Raw genomic sequence first — 23,151 nt, 5'->3', positions numbered from 1 at the left:
CTATATCAGATATATGCCAGTACATTAGCCTGTGTATGTATAGTACACAGGCAGTTGTTAGGACATACCTAAGAATGCCGTAACAACAGGAAATATGGTAAGACGGCCCTGGGGTCCTTCAATGGACCCTGGGCTGTCTGCCCATATATGGTATGGCCCTCAATCGCGTCACAGGAATTCCCTGTGACGCGATCCAAGGGTAATCCCACCTCGTCACTTTCCCCTGAATGCTGCAGTCAGCTTTGATCGCAGCATTCAGGAGAATAGCGGCGGAGATGAGCGGTTTCTGTGATCTCCGCCGTTATAGAGCGGGGCTGCGGCTGTGTAATACAGTCATTGCCCCGCTCCTGACAGAAGTGCGTGCGCGGTCAGCATGAGGTAATGCGGCCGGCGCTGCACTAATGAGACAGACACCGAAGACAGAACACTGGGGTGTTTTGCAGTATGTCCGCCATGTTCTGTTTTCAGTGCCTCCGCTCATTAGTGCAGCGCTGGCCGCATCGCATCATCCTCGCGGCGCGCTTTTGTCAGGACTCAGGAGCGGGGCAATGGCTGTATTACACAGCCGCAGCCCCGCTCTCATTCATCATGTATTACTATACTTACGGTGTGGCTCGAACCATTTGGGGATGCACAGTATCGAAGTTTCGATGCATTGTGCATCCCTAGTAAGTAGTGCCACAAATCCCCCCCTTGCCGCACAGCCCCCTTGTAGGTAGTGCCACACAGATCCCTTGTAGTGCCACACACACCCTTGTAGGTAGTGCCACAGAGATCCGTGGAAGTGCCACACACACCCTTGTAGGTAGTGCCACACAGCCCTCGTGTAGGTAGCACTCCCTTCCTGTAGATAGCGCCACTGTAGCTCCCTGTGGCTGGGGATTTCGCTCCTTGACGGAGTGCTTGATGTCTCTCTACATATTTGAACAGTGACATCGGGCAACTAACTCCTGAAGCAGAATACCTGTCCTCAGCATTGCAGACGCTGTGACCGGGGATTCCACTCCAGGAGAAGCCCCTGACGTCTCTGTCCATTTAGTCGGGGGTGCCATCTACAGGGGTTCTGCAAAAAAATCTCCTCCTCCTCCTCACATCCACTTCGCGCTATGAGGAGGAGGAGGAGGAGAGAAAGCACGTCCGTGGCAGTTGTCCAGAGGAGTGTCGCGGCACCCCTGGAGGGTTCTCATGGGACCTCATGCTGGGAACCACCAGCCTAGTAGATCACAGAGCAGGGAGATACCTCCCTGCTCTGCTATAGTGTTGAATAGTATCTGCGTCCTTAGCAGGGCCGTATTTACAACTCACGCTGCCCTAGGCACTAAGCCTGAATAGACCCCCATTACAGGCCTATTTAGTTTAGCCAATTATCATCATGATTCGCCAGTTTCTGACCAATTATAATGATATTTGGTCAGTGTTAACAAAGGAGAAGATCAATTAAAAAAAGGTAATACACCCGGCCGTAGTCATAGCGATGCGTATTCTGTTCTGAGCGTAGCCCGGCCTCCAGGGATGACGATGCATCCCATGTGACAGCTGCAGCCAATCAAAGGCCAATCAAAGGCTGCAGCGGTCACATGGACTACAGCGTCATCGCAGGAGGCCGGGCTACGCTCAAAGAGAGAGGGACTACGGCCGGGAGTATTAGCTTTTTTTAAAATTTATTTCTGCAGTCTTTCCGCCAAAAAAACTGCACCAAAATTTGGTGCTGTTTTTCAGGTGAAATTCCCTGCGGTTCTCAGGACGTATACACTAAGTAGTTTTACGTATCCACCCTGTGTGTTCCTACCCTTATAATCAAGTTGTTCTCCCCCACAAATATTATCACTAAGGGCTTAGTCAGACCAATGGGATATACGTTCGTGCAATGCGCGTGATTTTCACGCGCGTCGCACGGACCTATATTAGTCTATGGGGCCGTGCAGACATGTGCGTGATTTTTACGCAGCGTTGGTCCTCTGCGTAAAAGTCACGACATGTCCGTTCTTTGAGCGTTTTTCGCGCATCACGCACCCATTGAAGTCAATGGGTGCGTGAAAACCACGCATGCCACACGGAAGCACTTCCATGCGAACAGCGTGATTCGCGCTACAGCAGTGAAAAGGATGAATGAAAACAGAAAAGCACCACGTGCTACCAACATCCAAATGGAGTGTCATAATGATGGCGGCTGCGCGAAAATCACGCAGCTGCGCATCATACGGGGCTAACACACGCAGCTGTCAAATGCATTTTGCGCAGGCAAAACGCCGCGTTTTTAGCGTGCGCAAAAGGCACACGCTCGTGTGAATCCAGCCTAAGAGTAAGGCCACACAGAGCGGCCCTGACACGGTCGCAGCGCAGCGAACAACCACGACGGCACCATGTAGGAGCGGCTGTCCAATACCTCGTTAAGGGGTATTCCGGTTACATTCGCATGCGCACTGCCGCTCCATTCATTCTCTATGGGAGCGCCGAAGATAGCCGAGTGCAGTGTTCGGCTTTTTCCGGCGCTCCCATAGAGAATGAATAGGAGGTAAGTTGTTGTAATTTGAAAAATCGTGCGTCCATAAAGGGTGTATTAATTCATGGCCGCACGATTTTGCAGATAAAGGGACGGTTTACCAGCGTTAACGTGCGGCCATGAATTAATACACCCTTTATGGACGCACGATTTTGCAAATTACAACAACTTACCTCCTATTCATTCTCTATGGGAGCGCCGGAAAAAGCAGAACACTGCACTCGGCTATCGTCGGCGCTCCCATAGAGAATGAATGGAGCGGCAGTGCGCGTGCGAATGTAACCGGAATACCCCTTAACGAGGTATTGGACAGCCGCTCCTACATAGTACCAGCGCGGTTGTTGGCCGCGTTGCGACAGTGTGAGGGCCGCTCCGTGTGGCCGTACCCTAAAGAATCCTTTCTCCCCATACATAACGCTAAGTTCCCCACCCCCATGATTCATAATAAGCTCCTACACCACTAAATAAACTATACAGAAGTCCCCCTCCCACAAAATACATTAATATAGAATCCCCCCACACTCCTATAGCACTTAGAGCAATGTCCCCTCCCCCACAAAATCGATCTTTAAAAAATACACACAAAGTACCTCTAACCTAGTCTCCCCTCCCCCACAAAATCGATCTTTTAAAAAAAAAAAAAACATCCTGTTACACATCACATAAAGCCCCCTCTCTCCCCCTCCCTCACACAGCACATAAATAAACATAAATAAAGCTAAAGCTGCTGCACTTACCTGACTCCGGAGCTCCGTGGAGGAGTCTTCACTGTGGCAGCAAGCACAGCAGGAAGGAGCAGCGTGAGGTGCTGAGTGTGTGTGAGTACAGGCTGTGCCGATTGGTGGAGCAGACAGAAGCACCTGCTGCTGCTCCTCCAATCAGCGCTCACTTCACGCAGCAGTGCAGAGGGAGGAACATTTCTCCTCTCTTCTGCTCGTACCCACTGGCGCCCCCCTTACAGCATGGCGGCCAAGGCGCCCTGTGCGACCGCACGTGTCGCACATAGCTAAGGCCGGCCATGGATATCTTTATATATCATAGTGACATGTCCGAAGTTTTCATCGGTGGAGGACCGAGCACTGAGCGGGTGAGCGCTGTGCCGCTTCATTTATGATTGACTTTCAGCCGAGTGAGCGGTGTACGGACTCCTAGACTTTCTATTGAGCCCGTACACTGCTCCAAGGAAAGCCAAACAGAATTGAAGCTGCACACCGCTCACCCGAGCACTTCTGCTGCTTCGTTTTAGCGATTAGTAGGGGGTCTCAGTGTTCGGACCCCACTGATCAAAACTTCTGACATGTCAAAAGTTTTTTTTAAAGTTGTTACACTTTAAAGTGAATCTTTCACCTGCCCACAGATTTGAATTTGAGTGCAGCATGTAATTGGGAGGGCTGCACAAACTCTGGGGCACTTTATATTTTTTTTCCTACCCTCTTTCCTTACTTAGATATCGGTGCTGTAATATTTGGCGCCCGATATTTAAATAACCCCATGAACTGCCAATGGGGCGGTAATTGGCAAGGGGACGTGTAACATCGCTGTGACACTGCCCAATCCGCTACGGACAATGTCAACAGCAACAGCTGGAGAGAGGAGATCATGTGCGCGCGCACGCTCTCACTCTTCAGTTCTCGGCAGGCAAGTACAAAACTGATCTCAGGTGAGAGATCAGTCTTGTCGTCCTTGTCTGCCGAGAGCTAAAGAGTGAGAGCGTGCGTGCGCGCACAGCTCCGATGCCATGAAACAGAAGAAGAAGAATTCACACTCTTCTCCTCCTCTTGTGTTTCTTAGTGGTGGCGGAGCTGCGCGCATGCGCACTCTCTCCGGCTCTTGCTGTAACGCTGACCGTAGCTGATTGGACAGTGTCACAGCGATGTTACACGCCCCCTTGCCAATTACCTCCCCATTGACAGTTCAGGGGGTTATTTAAATATCGGGCGCCAAATATTACAGCACCGATATCTAAATAACGAAGGAGGCTAGGAAAAAAATGTAAAGTGCCCCAGAGTTTGTGCAGCCCTCCCCATTACATGCTGAACTCAGCTGCACATGTACACATGAGGTGAAAGGTTCTCTTTAAAAGAAATGTGTTATAATTTATTTATTTTTTATTTGATATGTTTTATTTTATGGGCCTAATTTTTCTAATTATTGTAATATGTTTCCGAAGGTAGCTATTTATTCATATGTTTGTACGTCTGTGGGGGCAGCCATCTTTATTTTTATTTTTCATACTGATAATTTTTGTTTTGCAGGTTCCGCTGGACCATTTGGACTACGTCGTAGATTCGTTGGACTACTTCGCTGATTTAAGCTTTATTTAAGCTGTCTGATTGAGAGCGTCCATTACTAAGAAGGGGCTTAGTGTTAGCCAGTAATACGGCTATAACTAACCCCTATTATTACCCCGGTACCCACCGCCACCAGGAGTACCGGGAAGAGCTGGGTACATCCAGCACCCGACCTTCTGAAGAGAATTGCGGTTACTGGGGTGGCCGCAGGCTGGTAATATCAGGCTGGGAATGGCCAAAAACCATGGCCCTTCCCACCCTGGTAATGCTAGGCTGCTGCTGCTTTATTGTATCTGGCTGGTTATGAAAAATGAAGGGGATCTCAAGTAATTTTTTTTCTATTTTTTTTTTTTTTTTTAAAGACCCCACGTTCCCGCAATTTTTCATAACCAGCCAGATACAATAAAGCAGCTGCAGCCTAGCATCCCCAGCGTGGGAAGGGCCACGTTTTTTTATCCCTTCCCAGCCTGGTAAAACCAGCCTGTGGCCACCCTGCTGCCTTACCGTCGCTTCAGATGGTCGGATACTGGATCGTACTCCCCTCGCGGCAGTGAGAACCGGGGTAATAATAGGGGTTAGTGATAGCCTTTTTACTGGCTAACACTAAGCCCCTTCTTAGTAATGGACGCTCTCAATCAGACAGCAGCCATTACTAAGGCCATAATAAAGTATTAAAAAAAACAGACATAAGAAAAACTTTTTTATTGAAATCTAAACTCCCCCATGCAACCCTCTTTCACAATTTAAAAAAAAAAAAAAAAAAAGTAGATAATCGAAGTAGTCCAATGAATCTACGACGTAGTCCAAACGCTCCAGCGGAACCTACCAAAAAAAAGCAGTATAAAAATTTAAAAAACTTACATTTGCCACAATAGAAACTAGAGGTCAAGGAAAAATAATTCCCCTTCATGTAACTCTGCTTCCTGTCAACTGAAAAGTCATCCGCCAGAGGGAAAAATGTTTCCCCATGGCGGAGTACAAAAAAGTCTAATTCCCAGGTGAGGCTTTCTTGTACTCCGCTATCTTTTTTCTACTGGCGGATGATTTTTCCGTTGACAGGTAGCAGAGTTCTTCCGCAGCCCTGTTAGGGGGGCAAACTCGCCAATTGCCCAGTGCCCCCAGAATGGGCCGCTACTCTTGGGCCAGTTCTGTGTGCTTGCCCCGCAGATTAAAATTTGCCAGCCAACCCCTGGCCATTGGCTCCCTGCTCCGCCATTTGCTTTTGTAGGCCACAGCCTGGTTTAGACCTGAGGCCTACAAGAGATCGGGAGAACGCTGATGACGTCAACTGCCCGGTACGATGACTATTAGGTAATAAAAAAGGGGCATAAAAAAGTTGCATACAAAAGGGGGCATCCTTATTGTGGGGGCATAAAGCAGGCATTTGAGTGTGGCAGAAAAAGTGGCATTAGTACTGAATGGGGGCATAAAAGGCAGCATTACTACTGAGTGGAGACATTATTTCTGTGGGGACATAAAGGGGTATTAGTACTGAGTGGGAATTCTATTACTGGGTGAGGGCCCTAAAAGTAGTCCGGTGTCTCAGGTAGTGACAATTTTAACACTATATCTATGTGGTCTGTCTGGCTATACGTAGCCTAATAAAGGTTATTATATTTATTTTTCATTCTTACTGTCAATTGGTGGTTGGGAAATTGGGCTTGGTTGCTTGCAGGCAGCCTTCCTTCTTTGTAAGGGCCCTAAAAGTGGCTCTATCACTGAGTAAGTTATAAAGGGGACACTAACACTGTGTAGGGAAACAAAAGTAGCACTTACTGTGTGGGGCCTTTGGGGGAACAAAAGGGTGTGTGTACTATTACTGTGTGGGGCACCTAGTATAGTATGTATGTAAAGGATCTGCCAGGCACAACTTCTGTGTATACGCCCATAGGTAATCAGTCTGCACCTGAGTCTATGTCTCTGAGACTGACTCCATCTTCCACCACTCAGGATGGCAGGCTTAGGAGTGGGAGAGCCTATCGCAGCCTGGCCAGACGGAGCTAGCTCCCGCCCTCTGTCTATTTATACCTGCCTTTCCTGTTCCTCCTTTGCTTGTGATTCTTCTCGTGTGGTTTCCTGGCCCAGCTACAGCTTCTAACTATTTGATCCTGCTCCATACTGACCCTGGCTTACTGACTGCTCTCCTGCTCTGCGTTTGGTACCTCGTGCACTCCTGGTTTGACTCGGCTCGTTCACCACTCTTGTTGCTCACGGTGTTGCCGTGGGCAACTGCCCCATTTCCCTTGCTTTGTGTTCCCTTTGTTTGTCTCGTGCACTTACTGAGCGTAGGGACCGCCGCCCAGTTGTACCCCGTCGCCTAGGGCGGGTCGTTGCAAGTAGGCAGGGACAGAGTGGCGGGTAGATTAGGGCTCACTTGTACGTTTTCCTACCCCCGTCATTACAATGTATAGGGAGTTTGTGTAGAGGTAGGGAATAGTTAGGGAGTGTGCTAGAAAAGCAAGGAGTCAAAGATATCTGTGTCATGTTCTGCAGGGCTTAGGAAATCGTGTCCGGGAGAAGTTGTCATTGCGGTCTTGGCTGGATAAAGAAGAAAAGGTGAAAGTAAGCGACTTCAATCTGAGAAGAGGTCACCTGTGAGTCACTCGATATAACTATACTGTAATCACTTATATGGTCTGCAGATATCTTGTGTATAACTGGCATCTACCGCTATAAGGTCACTGTATGGTGGTAATATTGGTCTATATATAGTGTTTTATTCACTAACAGTATGGTGGGTTTTTTCTGACACTATGTTGTAGTAATATGTGATCATGGTTTGGTAGTTTTATTCAGTAACAGTTTGGAGATATTATTCAATAACAGTATGGGGGTATTATTCAGTGACAGTATAAATGTATTATTCAGTAACAGTATGGAGGTATTATTCAGTAACAGTATAAATGTATTATTCAGTAACAGTATGGAGGTATTATTCAGTAACAGTATAAATGTATTATTGAGTAACAGTATGGGGGTATTATTCAGTAACAGTAAAAATTTATTATTCAGTAACAGTAGGGGGGTATTATTCAGTAACAGTATGGAGGTATTATTCAGTAACAGTGTGGAGGTATTATTCAGTAACAGTAGGGGGGTATTATTCAGTAACAGTAGGGGGGTTATTATTCAGTAACAGTATGGAGGTATCATTCAGTAACAGTATGGGGTATTATTCAGTAACAGTATGAGGGTATTATTCAGAAACAGTATGAAGGTATTATTCAGTAACAGTATGGGGGTATTATTCAGTAACAGTATGGAGGTATTATTCAGTAACAGTATGGAGGTATTATTTAGTAACAGTATGGGGGTATCATTCAGTAACAGTATGGGGGTATTATTCAGTAACAGTATGGAGGTATTATTCAGTAACCGTATGGAGGTATTATTCAGTAACAGTATGGAGGTATTATTCAGTAACTATATGGGGGTATTATTCAGTAACAGTATGGAGGTATTATTCATTAACAGTATAAATGTATTATTCAGTAACAGTATTGGGTATTATTTGTAATGTAATCTATGTAAATTACTGTGGTGGGGGCTGTGGGGAAGTGTGAGTGTGGCAGCAGATGATCAGGCTAAGAGACAGTCTGCAGAGTGGCATGTGATGTACTTTGACATGTAGGTGAGACTTAGGGTATGTGCACACGACCTCTTTTCAGACGTAATGGAGGCGTTTTACGCCTCGAATTACGCTTGAAAACACGGCTCCAATACGTCGGCAAACATCTGCCCATAGCTTGCAATGGGTCTTACGATGTTCTGTGAAGACGATCTGTCATTTTACGCATCGCTGTCAAAATACGGTGCATAAAATGACGGCTCGTCAAAAGAAGTGCTCCAAAACCGTCCGTTTAAACCGCTGCGAATACAGCGCAAAAAACGTGAGTGGCTCAAAAAAACGTCTGAAAATCAGGAGCTGTTTTCCCTTGAAAACAGCTCCGTATTTTCAGATGTATTTTGTTAATCATGTGAACATGCCCTTACGTGTAGGGTATAGGGCCCATAATTTATGCACTGCCCAGGGCCTAAGATCATATTAATCCACCACTGGCATCGAGCCAGCACAGGCAGACCACTACAATACAGCAGGTAGAGCAAAGAAACCAGCCCAGGCAGGTCGCTTCAAAACAGGCCTTGAAGTTTCACCTGGCAAGAAGATGTGTAAAACCATTTTCAGTGTTAATGCTGCGTTGTTGATCTATGATACTAAAGGAATACAGTAAGTAGAATTCTTTAAATCTTTTCTATACATTAAACAGCACTTTAACAAATAAACAAATGTTTTCCTATTTTTTTTTTTTTATATATTGCGTGTTTGTTGTGTAAAGCTAGTAATGACAGAAACTCGGATAGATTTGGGGGGGGGGGCATCTTTTTATAGTTTGCCTCAGGCAGCAGAGGGGCTAGGTTCACCCCTGATAGTGCCCCACACACACTCCACCCTGCAGATAGCCCCACACTTCCCTGTAGATAGTGCCAACCCTCCCTGTAGATAGCGCCCCACCCCCTCCCTGTAGATTGCGCCATTGGGGATCCCTCTAGGAGCAGATTCCCCAGCCAGAGCGTTACCGACGCTCTGGCCGGGGATTCCACTACTGAAGGAGCCCCTGTCGCCACTGTCTATATATGGACAGCGACATCAGGGGTTCTTCCAGGAGCGGAGTCCCTGGCCGGAGCGTGAATACATCCATAGAACAATGTTCTGAAAATGGCTTTGTGACGGCTGTTAAAAAAAATGGCTTGTTGCCATTTTTCACTATCGTGTGAATATAGCCTAAGCCTACACATTAAGGGCTCTTGCACACAGTAGTGCACGGAGGTCATATTGCTCCCTAGTATGGAGCCGCACAGCCTCTGTATGCTACAGGCTCAGTCGGGTGCTATTTTTATCGAGAAATTCTTCATCAGAAACAGGGCTTCTAGGGAGAATACCTTCATACATGCCCCAGAAGAATCCGCTATGGCGAAACCCTGGGTCGGGCTAACTTGGCTTGCCTTGATTTTTATATGCGTTTTTTTTAAAAGCTCTGTTTGTGAGTAGCAATAAACCTGTTTTTTACCACAATTTACTGGTGGTGCTACTCTGTGTGTCATCTCTCCCGTAGTAGGCTCTTTTTAACATCAGAAATAGCCCAGGACGTCTGTGGAACTACTGAGACCAGCCAGCACTGACATCTGCTGCATCAATATTAGGCCTGATTCACACGAACGTGTCCTTTTTGCGTCCATAAAAAAACGCAGCGTTGCAGTTCCGTGTATCATTAGTGTTTGTTCCGTGTGGCATCAATTTTTTATGTCAGTGTTGGTGCACATTTTTTTCTTTATTTTTTTCTCAGCCTTTCTTTAGCAACTGTTGCGTGAAACACGGACAGCACATGGATGATCCCGGGCAAGTGCCGGGGCCCACTACTCTTGGTGGGGCCCACTCGGCCGCAGGGTGCTGACGCTGCCGTCATGGCTCCTCCAGAAGTGGAATCCCCGGCCAGAGTCTTGCTGGGGATTCTGCTTCTAGAGGAAGCCCCTATCTAGGAGGCTGCTAACTACCGCTGTAGCAGCCAAAACGGCTGCCATAGGGCCCGCGGCATAAGGGGGCCCGTGCCGCCCACCGTCACGGCCCCCCCATGCCCAGTGGCCCCGCAAGCAGCTGCTATGGCGACGCCACATTCAATAGTATCTGCGTTCTTAGGACGCAGATACCATTAAACGCTATGGCACAGCAGGGAGGACTCCATTTACTACGCTACAGACCCTCAGGCAGAGTGCTAGTAATAGCGCTCTTCTTGGTATTCTGGCTCTGGGGAAGCCCCAAACATCACTGTCCATATATGCACAGTGATGTCAGGATGAGAGAAGGAGTCCCAGCCAGAGAGCTAAAAACAGCACTGCTCCGGGATTCCATCTCTGTGGAAGCCTCTGATATCAATGTCCATATTTGGACAGTGATGTCAGGAGGAGACGGAGTCTCAGGCAGAGCGCTAGAAGCGGCCCTGCTCTGGGACTCCATCTCTGGAGAAGCCCCTAACATCACTGTCCATATATGGACAGTGATGTCAGGAGCAGAGCAGTGTCCCGGCAGAGTGCTAGTAGCGCTCTGCCCGGGACTTTGTCTCTCGGGGTGCCCCTGACACCACTATTCATACCGGAGTACCGGAGAAGAGCCTTTACTAGCGCTCTGCCCGGGATTAAAGCTCTGCTAAGCGGCTAAGTATCTTTTTATTTTTGTACCTTCATACATATGGCATCTGATAGAGAAAAAAGCCTGTCTTCTTCCGTATGAAATTGAAGGTATGCAGAGGTACAGTAGAGGCCTCATGCACTTATGTAATATGGCAGTGTGCATCAGATCTTACTTTGCAAATTCTTATTATCTCTTCGAAAACTTGTTTTCATTTTCCTTTTCTGAGCAGTTTCTTCACTATGTTACTATGATTATGATTACCTGCAGGTCCACCTTGTGTGGCTCTAGGTTTAGACTCTCAGTCACATCCCTGTTTGATGAATTCAGGATTAATTCATAACACTCTTGTATGTCTGAAAAACAAGATGTAAGAATTGTAATGTATTGGCAGGCATCTCTGTGTGTACTGTATATTGCTGTTATGTTCAAAACTGCTTTATATTTTGCTTTTACCCCTATTTTGTACAATGCTATACAGATAAAATATATATACATATAATAACAAATATATGATAAATGATTTCAGATGGTGGGAGGACTGAGACACTATTTTATTTTAGAGGATGAGCCGCTCACATGACTTGGGTGATGTTAGAAACCAGAATTAATATTTGCCATGTTATTTTGTTTAATTTCCACCAGCAAAACTAAAACTTACAGATCAACAAAGCATATGCAGGGAACTAGCTGAGTCTGGCTCGGTGTCAGCATTGTTCGCAGCAGCTTTTATTTACGGTGGTTCTAATATCTATTTGTGTTAATGTTTATTATTTTTAAGTACTACTTCTTCTGTTCAACAAACATATCTTACATTATCATAAAGTATTTAGACTATTATGCATCCCTTGTTCTTCTCATCCCTCTGACTCCCCCTCCTGGGAAAATAACTCTGAATTCTTCAACCATAAGATCCCAAGCTCTTGCTTTACAAGTCGTTAACCCTCATCAACCTGTTATGCAAACTCTACTATAAACATATATAGCTGTGGTTAACCCTTACATCCTTATACCTTATCAATGATCCCTAGTTAAAGGACAACTTACAAAAACAGCTGCTAATATTGGGCTATGTTGGGTAAAGAAGTGGTAATGGAGGCAGACATGTTCCTGCACTTCCTGCCAGCAATCTTACTGAAGAACACTACAACTGTACAAAAATTAGTAGTATTCTACTTTATGTGAGTAGTTGTTATTCCTAATGATCATTGTTTCAGAAATTATAGGTTGTAAACCGTTCTCATACCCAGAAGAGCCTGGAAGAGGTCGCTTCTCAACATGCACGTCACCTCCCGGAGAGAATCTCTGAGCATCTGCTGTCCAGAAGCAGAGAGTTTGGCTTGGTAAGAACAGAGCAGGTGCAGAGCCCTTTCAGTATCTGTGGATCATACAGGTTATCAACATATTATTGTACCTACGAGTTCATAGACATTGGTGCTTTAGTAGTGCAAATATGTTTTTGACTTACAGAGTAATCTGCATATAGCAATTGTATGAGGTAAAGCACATTGAGAAAGGTATCTTACCTCTTTTGGGGGGCATGGGGGCGTTGTTCATACACCCGCAACCTATGATACCTTTCCAGATGTTTAGAAATGAGGGGTATACTTTCTTCCAGTCAGCACCAGAGCTGCTTCCCTGTCTGCTGCAGATCAGCTTGTGGAAAGTTTGTTTAGAGAAAGTAGGACAAAGTGCAACTGCAAACACAGTGATCCGCAATTATTAGTCAGTGACTGCCCTGAAAACACACAGATAGTCAAGACCCAGCCAGTTATGATCACTAACCCCAGTATAGACATTGTGTAACTCCTACGCTACAGTTACATTATCACAATAATAATAACGACTGGTTCTCATGACTTCAGGACAGAGAATTCCTACCGTGAACCTCACACCATATTCCCACTTACTAATAAAACACAGTCTTCACTTTGGTGGAAAGGCCACAGCAGCCATTTATTAAACACAATTTTATATACAACAATTCACGTATATAAAATAACATAAATATTATTATAAATAATATTATAATCAACTTTCACATTATAATTAACATTATACGCTTAAATGATGAGGAGTCCTTGAAGGCATTCACACTTCCTGAAATCCATTAACAGGTCTATGGTCTCTGCCCTCAGCCGTACTGCACCTAGTCTGAGGACCCATTATCTTCCAGACCTGCTCCCTTCCTGGGGACCCTGCCCACAGGAATTTAACGAACGGGCTGGGTAAAAACTTCCCCAAGCCCAAATTGCCACCATCATTATTCCAATTTCCTTTACCTCTGCCTTCAAGAACGCCTCATACTCCTGCCATGACGATCTTGCATGACTCCCTTATGCCTGTTCGTCCCTCCATACACATAGGGCCCGTTCAATCCCCTCTTGCAAACCCAAAGACCAGATATCCAACCCGATGGCATTGAGATGCACGCCTTCCGGTCGTATAGGAAATGCATCCACCGTCTCCAAGTCCCGATGCCGCACTACAATGCCACCATTACGGGAAACAAATCATTCCACCGCTTTGTTTACCTTCACCAATGTCCGGTTTAACGCAGAGACCGATCTCGTCTGACACCAAACTTTTCTGGGCACTATATCCAACCAGATTAAGATAATGCCCGGATAGGCCACCCATAATCGCAACAAGTTAATCTTGATGTCTCTCTCTAAATCTCGTGACACACAAGTCATTCCCACCTGCATGAATGAGCAGAACGTTCGGCGCTCTGTCCGAACCTGCATAAAATTGCACCTCTGACAAAAGACGGCTCCACAATAAACCCTGCACCCCTAACCATCTGATCTGGGCCTCCGATCTATTGAATCGCAGCTGGCGCCCAGCTGGCCGCACATGAGCTCTCAAGCCGCCCCAATATACGTACGAGTGTCCCACGATCCACCCCAGACACGGTCTGACACCAGAAAAAAAAACAACAGAAATTTGAACGACACATACAACCGACACATTCCCCCATGCAACGCCAACCATGTACTCCACTCCCTGACTTGTAATCACATCCTATCAACTAAATGCGGCCTCACATACAATTTGTAACGCTCAGACTCCCAGCGACCTATTTTCTTAACCACCCAAACCACATCTGGCTGCTTCTGTTGCAGCCCCCATGCGGAATGAATGTGAACTGTAACTAGGCCCGTCCACACCTAAGCACTTCCGAAACAAACTGGTATTTAGACAAAAACAAACAATCCATATGCACCATTAAAAGAAGACCCCCTGTAGGCCGAACCGCAACATATCGCTGAAAACACTGGACCTGGCACATATCTGACCCTTCTTGTTGCCTTAAATGAATCATAACCCCCCGCCCTCGCTGATCTGTCTAAAATCGTCTCCACAAACAGCGAAGCACTGACCGCTCCAATTAGACACATCCTCAAACAGCAAACCTCCAATTCTTGACCTGTTAGGTGCCACCAGCTCTGGAATCATGAATGCCCCAAAGAAAGCCAACAAAAATGCCAAACAAAATAAACCCGTTTCAAACCTGTCCAAACACACACTCAACAACTTACATCCCAAATGCTCCAGCAATGAAAAAGAAACCGGACGTCTAGGGTCTCTGACCACACAACCCTTCCTAAAACCCTTCATGGTGTGCCAAGCAAAAAAGCCTTAGTCACGTCCCCTTTGTGTCTACTTTTAAACCAAAATTCCAATGCTGACAACTTGCGGCACATTTCCGAAGGAAACACCCCAGAACTGTACGCCCCATCCACAAAATACAGAACACATGACTCCCGGTCACCTGAGTCCCACCCCACGCTGTCCAACACTTCCTCTTATTCCAGCCAAACCTTGCTATAAGCCATCCACATGGCTTCACTCACAGACCTGCGAATCAACATCCTTGCTGCGTCTACACCAACTGCCGAAGCCTTTCTGGACACTGAATCCCCTCTCTGTCTGCTTCCAGCACCAACTCCCAAAAGCTGTCCCACCGAAACCGAGAAAGAGAATCAGCTACCGAATTACAGACCCCAGGAACATGCACTGCCACAAACTGAGCATTCAAAGTCAGGCCCAACAACACCAAGCACCGTAACAAGCAAACTACATGTGGAGAATTTGCTTTCTGGCTATTCACTGCCGGTACACACCCCCGATTTCTGCAGGCAAAATTAAGTCTGCCTAGTAAAGACTGTAGTTCCCTGAGTCTAACCTTCTTTGCCCTGCGTGTGCGTGCCACTATCGACTTCATTTCCTCCAATTTGTTTTCTGGGAGGCGACATTCCATGCGAACCGCGTCTATGACTATCCCTAAAAACGTAACAACAGTCGACAGGCCCTCCGTCTTATCCGGGGCCAAAGGCACCCCAAACTCATCCGCAATCCTCTGTATAGTGTGCAACAGAACTGAACAAACTCGCGTATCAACTGGCCCGACAAACAAGAAATCGTCGAGGTAATGGAGCACAGGAGGAATCTGCGCATCCTTGCGCACCACCCACTCGAGGAACGTGCTAAATGTTTCAAAATTGGCGCAAGATATTGAACAACCCATTGGGAGACAGCAATTCACAAAGTATTGGCCCTGCCAACAACACCCCAACAAATGGAAACTATCAGGGTGCACCGGGAGTAAACAAAATGCCGCCTCAATATCCGTTTTTGCTAACAACGAACCCCTACCAAATTTCCGCACCAAATTTAACGCCGAATCAAAGGACTTTACAGAGTTCCGGGTCAATACCATCACGATCTGTGGGTATGCGGACCCACTGTGCCGTACCGGCGTAGTGGTATAGCAGCTGGCCAAACAGGGTACAAAGTCAATGTCTATAGTTCGGATAAAGGTACCTGTAGCAATTCAGACAGTAGCGATGGTTTAAGCTCGGATGGAACTCTGGAGCAGGCAGACAACAGGTGCGGTGAAACACAGCGGGTGTAGCAGGTGACACGTGTAGGTACAAACAACGCTCAGGCAATGAAGGAAGGGACAGGGTCCTTCTTATAGTCCAGGGTGATCTGGGAGCAATCAGCTCAATCTCACGCGTGTGCGCTCTGGCTCTTTAACTCTGGACTGTGCTCGCGTGCGCACCTTAGTGGTCACTGCAGAACAGGACGACCGCATGTGCTGGCATCTCTGGAGAGAAAGGCGTCGGTAGGATGAGAGGAGTTCATGGTCCGCGACCACGGACGTTACAAATACCGACATTCAGCGACCTGCAACAAGTGATGAATCATGCGAAATTTGTTGGGTTCTTTTTTGGGCACTAAACCTAACAGAGAAATACGCAAATCCATTATCGGGGCCTCCGATAAAGGATCAGCTATGCGCCCTAAACAAAATCTCCTTCTGAAGCTTTTCGGAAGCCATAGCCGGTCGAGCGAATGCAGTGTACAAAAAACGTATAATTCCCCCCGAAGCTGGTGACAAACTAGAAATCCGAAAACCCACTTCAAAACCTTCAGCTAATAGCGTTGCCGTGCGTCTATTTGGATACTGCCTTAGGAAAGGCAGCATCTATTGCACCTTCAGTGGGGTCGCCCCTCTTCTGGTCAAACTATCCTCCCTTGCTCCTGCCCTTGTTAAATCAACGCGACAAACCATGGGATCCTCCACATCCTGAGCACTTGTGTTTGTAATCTGTCCTGAATTTACAGTGCCCTTCATTATATTGCCAACAGCAACCTTTCTCGGACGCCGCCGACCGACCTGTTGCTAAACCCGACTCGCCGGCTGTCCCATTATAGGGCTGATTTGGACTCCTGGGCGCCGCCCTAAGTTTCATCCAAAGACTGATGTCATTGTGATCCCAACGTAGTGAAGGCCGCACGGCCTTCCGCTGTCTAAAATGCTCATCGTACCTCCATAAACCCTGTACGCCTCCCCCACTGTGTCTAGATAACAAAAAAGCGCTGAACATTTGTCCGGAGCTTTTTCTCCTATCACACTTGCCAGGATGGCAAATGCTTGAAGCCAGTTAGAAAAGATACGGGAAATCAGCTGATATCTCCGCCGCTCTTCTTCCTCCATTTTATACTCATCCGGCTTAACCCGGTCTAAATTAAATTTCACTAATGGTAACAGGGAAAAAATGTAAACGTACTCAACTTTAAAAAAAAAAATCTGCACTTCCGCTTTTAAATGTGCTTCCAACAGCCCCTCAAAACACACATACACCTCCCCCATGCTGCATCCGCCAAGCGCACCTCATTGGCCATTTTCGCTTTGGTAACCGCCGCTGCTCCAGAAGTCGACGGCATCTGCCAATCTACAACTCCCAACACCGCGGGCCCCGCTCACCCTGCACCAGCCCCTGAGCCTGTAGCTAACGCAGGGGGCCAGCTAAGTTCGGAGTATGCCCCCCATACCCCGACTGGGGAGCCCGTTCCCCCTAAACCCTGTCGAACAATTCCTGCATCCCTTTAAAAAGCCATTGCAAAGTATCTACTTGTCACGTAGGGTTCAAGGACCTACTGGGCCGTACCGCCTTGGCGGTATGGCTGCTGGCCAACAGGGCGCAAGTCAGAGTCTATAGTTCATATAGGGTACGTGTGGCAACTCGGACAGTAGCAAGGCAGGCTAGGCTGGGACTAGGCAGCAGGTAGACGTCAGGCATGGAGAAGCAGGACAGGCGTGGTATACAGCACAGCACGGCTAAAGCTCAGCGTGGCACTAGATCAGGATACAGGAACAGGGAACACTGGCAGCAGGAAACACTACTGGACCATTTGCAAGACAAACTTGGAATGCGACAACAATGCTCAGGCGTGGGAGGAAGGGGCTGAGACTTTCTTATAGCCCAGGGTGCTCAGGGAGCAATCAGCACAATCTCCCACATGCGTGCGCTCTGGCTTCTTGATTCTGGACTGAGCTCACGAGCGCACCCTGGTGGTCACTGTGGAACAGGACGGCCGTATGTTTAAACATCTCTAGAGAGAAGGGCATCGACTGGATGGAAGGAGTTCGTGGTCAGCGACCACGGACGTTACAGTATCCCCCCTCTTACACCCCCTGCTCTTGGGACCAGAACGAGAGAGAAACCTCTTAATGACGGTAGGAGCGTTGAGATTCTCTTCTGGCTCCCAGGACCTCTCTTCTGGACCAAACCCCTTCCAATCTACTAAATAAAAGGTTCTTCCTCTTACTTTTTTAATGTCCAGGATCTCCTTAACCTCGAAGGTGTCTGAAGGACCGCTGGAGGCAACCGCAGGGATAGGAGTCTTGGTAAAGCGGTTCAGAACCACCGGCTTCAGGAGGGACACATTGAAGGCGTTGGGGATCCTGAGGGTAAGAGGCAGCCGAAGCTTGTAGGCGACAGGGTTGATCTGTAGGATCACGAAGGGTCCGAGGAACATGGGAGCAAATTTGTACGATTGCACCCTCAGTCGAATATTCCTGGAGGACAGCCAGACCTTCATGCCAGGAAGAAACTGAGGAGGCTCTCTTCTCCTTGTGTCCACCTTCTGTTTCATGTGGTTGACTGCCAGCAGGATGGAGGATCGAGTCTGCTGCCAGATCTGCAGAAAGTCCCTAAAAGCCGTGTCAGCAGTTGGTACCTCGGACGTACCAGGCACCGGGAGAGGAATTCGTGGGTGTTGGCCGTAGACAATGAAGAACGGTGTCTTCTGTGTGGACTCGCTGGTGTGATTGTTATAAGAGAATTCAGCCCACGGAAGCATCTGCACCCAGTCATCATGTTGCTTGGAGATTAAGTGGCGTAAGTAGTTCTCCAAGATCTGATTGATCCTCTCGACCTGACCATTGGACTGAGGATGGTAGGCCGAGGAAAAGTCCAACTTTACACCTAGGAGTCTGCAGAGGGCTCTCCAGAACTTCGAGGTGAACTGAACCCCCCGATCATACACAATATGCTGTGGTAAGCCGTGCAGGTGGAAGATGTGTTGGATAAACAGCTTGGCCAGTAGAGGAGCAGAAGGAAGACTGGTCAGAGGAACGAAGTGGGCCATATTCGAAAATCGATCCACCACCACCCAGACAGCACTGCATCCAGCAGAGAGAGGCAGGTCAGTAATAAAGTCCATAGCTATATGCTGCCAGGGAGCATCGGGCACAGGCAATGGCTGGAGCAGGCCAGCAGATCTGGAGTGAGCGACCTTGTTAGCTGCACACACTGAGCAGGACGAAACAAAGTCCAAAATGTCCTTGGGAAGCGTGGGCCACCAGAAATGACGGTGTAATGTCCGTGGCAGCGGGCTGTCAGCTCCAGCCTCCCGCTGACAGCCGCAGCCACGAGTCGGCAAGCGCTGGCCCCAGCCTCCTCCTCAGGAGATGCCAGCGCTTGCATCCACTCACCTCCGCCGGAGCCCGCAGGGTGCGCGCGCACGCTCGTCCCCGCTCTTAAAGGGGCAGCGCGTGCACCGGACATCTTGAACGACCTTTGACCCATTTGTACCCTGGGCTATAAGAGGGGTCCAGCCCCCTAGTTCGATGCCTGAGCGTTGTTAGTTTTCCCAGTCTGTCTTGCAAATGGTCCCTTAGTGTTTCCCGTTCCTGTTGTTACCCGTACCTTGTTCCCCGTTCCTGTTTCCCGTGCTTTGCCCTAGTATCTAGTCGTGCCACGTCCCGTGTCATCTGCCATGTCCGGAGGAATCCGCTACTTTCTGTGTCATCTGCCACGTCCGGAGGAATCCGCCACGTCCTGTGTCATCTGCCACGTCCGGAGGAATCCGCCACGTCCGGAGGAATCCACCACTTCCTGTGTTATCTGCCACATCCGGAGGAATCCGCCACGTCTGGCGCAACTTGCGGCTCCTGTGTCATCCGCCACGTTTGGTGCCATCTGCTGCACCCATCTCATCTGTGCCAGAGCTGCGGCCACCATCTGGACTATTCAGGTACCCTTGTGCGGGACATTGTATTTCTGGGGTGTCCTGTTGTTTGGCCAGCTGCCTCCCCGCTGCGGCGGTATGGCCTAGTGGGTCCACTAACCCGCTTCGTGACAGATGGGTAATCAGATCTCGGGTCTTACGGGGCCCCGCGTGACCTGCCATTCTAGAGGAGTGTCCCCAGCGGAGGATTCTCCCTCGGTCAGCCAGGCGCACAAATGTCCTTTCTGGAGGAATGTCTCCAACTTGCAGGGGATTAACAGAGACAATGCATAGGCCCTCACATTCTTGTCAGCTGGGCGATAATGGAGCTCAAACTGGTACCTGGTAAAGAACAGCGACCACCTGGCTTGACGAAGATTCAGCCGTTGGGCCGTCTGGAGATAGATGAGGTTACATAGTTACATAGTTACATAGTTACATAGTTACATAGTTACATAGTTAGTACGGCTGAAAAAAGACACATGTCCATCAAGTTCAACCAAGGGAAGGGAAAAGGGAAGGAAAAATTTCTACACATAGGAGCTAATATTTTTTTGTTCTAGGAAATTATCTAACCCTTTTTTAAAGCCATCTACTGTCCCTGCTGTGACCAGCTCCTGCGGTAGACTATTCCATAGATTCACAGTTCTCACTGTAAAGAAGCCTTGTCGCCTCTGCAGCTTGAACCTTTTTTTCTCCAGACGGAGGGAGTGCCCCCTTATTTTTTGAGGGGGTTTTACAAGGAACAGGATTTCACCATATTTTTTGTATGTGCCATTAATATATTTATATAAGTTAATCATGTCCCCCCTTAGTCGTCTTTTTTCAAGGCTAAATAGGTTTAATTCTTTCAATCTTTCCTCATAACTTAAATTCTCCATGCCCCTAATTAGCTTCGTTGCTCTTCTTTGTATTTTTTCCAACTCCAGGGCATCCTTTCTATGAACTGGAGCCCAGAACTGGACTGCATATTCTAGATGAGGCCTCACTAATGCTTTGTAAAGTGGTAATATTACATCCCTGTCCCGCGAGTCCATGCGTCTTTTAATACACGACAATATCCTGCTGGCCTTTGAAGCAGCTGATTGACACTGCATGCCGTTATTGAGTTTATGATTTACAAGTACACCCAGATCCTTCTCAACAAGTGAATCCGCCAGTGTAGCTCCCCCTAGGACATATGATGCATGCAGGTTGTTGGTACCCAGATGCATAACTTTACATTTATCTACATTAAACTTCATCTGCCAAGTGGACGCCCAAACACTTAGTTTGTTTAAATCTGCCTGTAATTCATGAACATCTTCCATAGTCTGAACTATATTACATAGCTTGGTGTCATCTGCAAAAATAGAAATAGTGCTATTAATCCCATCCTCTATATCATTAATAAATAAGTTGAATAATAGTGGTCCCAGCACTGAACCCTGGGGTACACCACTTATTACCGGGGACCATTCAGAGTAGGAATCATTGACCACAACTCTCTGGATACGGTCCTTGAGCCAATTCTCAATCCAATTACAAACTATATTTTCTAAACCTATAGTCCTTAATTTACCCATTAGGCGTCTATGGGGGACAGTGTCAAATGCCTTTGCAAAGTCCAAAAACACTAAATCCACAGCGGCCCCTCTGTCTAGACTTCTGCTCACCTCTTCATAAAAACAGATTAGGTTAGTTTGACAACTTCTGTCCTTAGTAAAACCGTGCTGGCTGTCACTTATAATGCTATTTATTGTCACATAATCCTGTATATAGTCCCTCAATAGCCCCTCAAACATTTTCCCCACGATGGATGTTAAGCTTACTGGTCTATAATTACCTGGGGAAGACCTAGAGCCCTTTTTGAAAATAGGCACCACATTTGCCCTGCGCCAGTCCCTTGGCACTATACCAGTCACTAGAGATTCTCTGAATATTATGAAAAGGGGGACAGAAATAACTGAACTAAGCTCTTTAAGAATTCTAGGGTGTAACCCATCTGGTCCCGGGGCCTTGTGCACATTTATTTTATTTAATATAGCTTGGACCATCTCTACATTCATCCAGTTCAGTATATCAACTGATATATTAACAGCACTGGCACCGGCTACATCAGCTGCTCCTTCTTCAGTTGTATATACAGAGCTAAAGAACCCATTTAGTAACTCTGCCTTCTCTTGATCCCCTGTGATCAACTCCCCATTACCATTATCTAGGGGTCCTACATGTTCAGACCTGGGCTTTTTTGCATTTATATGCTTGAAGAATTTTTTAGGATTTGTTTTACTATCCTTGGCCACCTGCCTTTCATTTTGTATTTTTGCTAATTTTATTACATTTTTACAGATTTTATTAAGCTCTTTATATTTTACAAAGGCTACAGCTGTACCCTCAGATTTGTATTTTTTTAATTGCCCTTTTTTTGTCATGTATTGCCCCTTTCACAGGTTCTTGTGGTCGGTAAAAATCAGGATGGGATGAGCTGCGCCCTCTAGTAGATGTCTCCACTCCTCCAGGGCCAATTTGATGGCCAGTAACTCCCGATCCCCAATCGAGTAGTTACGTTCTGCGGAAGAGAAGAGCTTAGAGAAATATCCACATACCATAGACTTGCCCTTGGAACCTCTCTGGAACAGGCGTGCACCAGCACCGACAGAGGATGCGTCCACCTCCAGCAAGAACTGTAGAGAAATGTCGGGCTGATGGAGGATAGAAGTTGACATGAAGGCACTCTTCAAGCTATTGAATGCAGACTCTGCCTCAGGAGTGCACACCTTGGCGTTCATGCCCTTCTTAGTGAGGTCAGAGATAGTCGAAGTCAGTGAGGAGAAGTTTGGAATAAACTGTCTGCAAAAATTGGTGAATCCCAGAAAATGCTCTATGGTCCTCAAGCCTTGAGGGCGTGGCCATTCCAGAACGGACTTTACCTTTTCAGGATGCATCTTGAGACCTCTATTCGAGACAATGTAGCCGACGAAGAGCAGAGCATCCTTTTCAAACACGCACTTCTCCAATTTAGCGTACAGACGATTCTCTCTTAACTGCAGCATTACTTGACGGACATGTCTCTGATGAGTCGCAGGATCTGGAAAAAAAATCAAGATGTCATCAAGATAGACCACAACACAAACATAGAGGCGGTCACTCTGGATAGTAGATCAGGATACAGGTTACAGGATACAGGAACACTGGGAGCAGGAAACACTATGGGACCATTTGCAAGACAAACTTGGAATACGACAACAACGCTCAGGCGTGGGAGGAAGGGGCTGAGACCTTCTTATAGCCCAGGGTGCTCAGGGAGCAATCAGCACAATCTCCCACATTCTTGCGCTCTGGCTTCTTGAGTCTGGACTGAGCTTGCGAGCGCACCGTGGTGGTCA

At 47.3% G+C, this 23,151-nt stretch overlaps 1 protein-coding gene across 2 annotated transcripts in view; it reads right to left on the bottom strand.

The window, feature by feature from the left end:
* The window catches only part of DLG3 (discs large MAGUK scaffold protein 3), a 434,105-nt gene extending 421,484 nt beyond the window's left edge, over positions 1 to 12,621 (bottom strand). For both annotated transcript variants that reach the window (XM_075835672.1, XM_075835673.1), the window contains exons 1-3: positions 12,505 to 12,621; positions 12,225 to 12,356; positions 11,243 to 11,334 (exon numbers count right to left, since the gene is read on the bottom strand). In XM_075835672.1, coding sequence (XP_075691787.1) covers positions 11,243 to 11,334; positions 12,225 to 12,356; positions 12,505 to 12,535 — 255 coding nt within the window. In that variant the 5' untranslated portion in view covers positions 12,536 to 12,621. The remainder of the gene's footprint in view (positions 1 to 11,242; positions 11,335 to 12,224; positions 12,357 to 12,504) is intronic.
* Positions 12,622 to 23,151: the final 10,530 nt, after the last annotated feature.

The sequence above is a fragment of the Rhinoderma darwinii genome, chromosome 8 (assembly GCF_050947455.1).
Source record: "Rhinoderma darwinii isolate aRhiDar2 chromosome 8, aRhiDar2.hap1, whole genome shotgun sequence".
NCBI lineage: Eukaryota > Metazoa > Chordata > Amphibia > Anura > Rhinodermatidae > Rhinoderma > Rhinoderma darwinii.
This window is presented reverse-complemented; position numbering and strand designations above follow the sequence as displayed.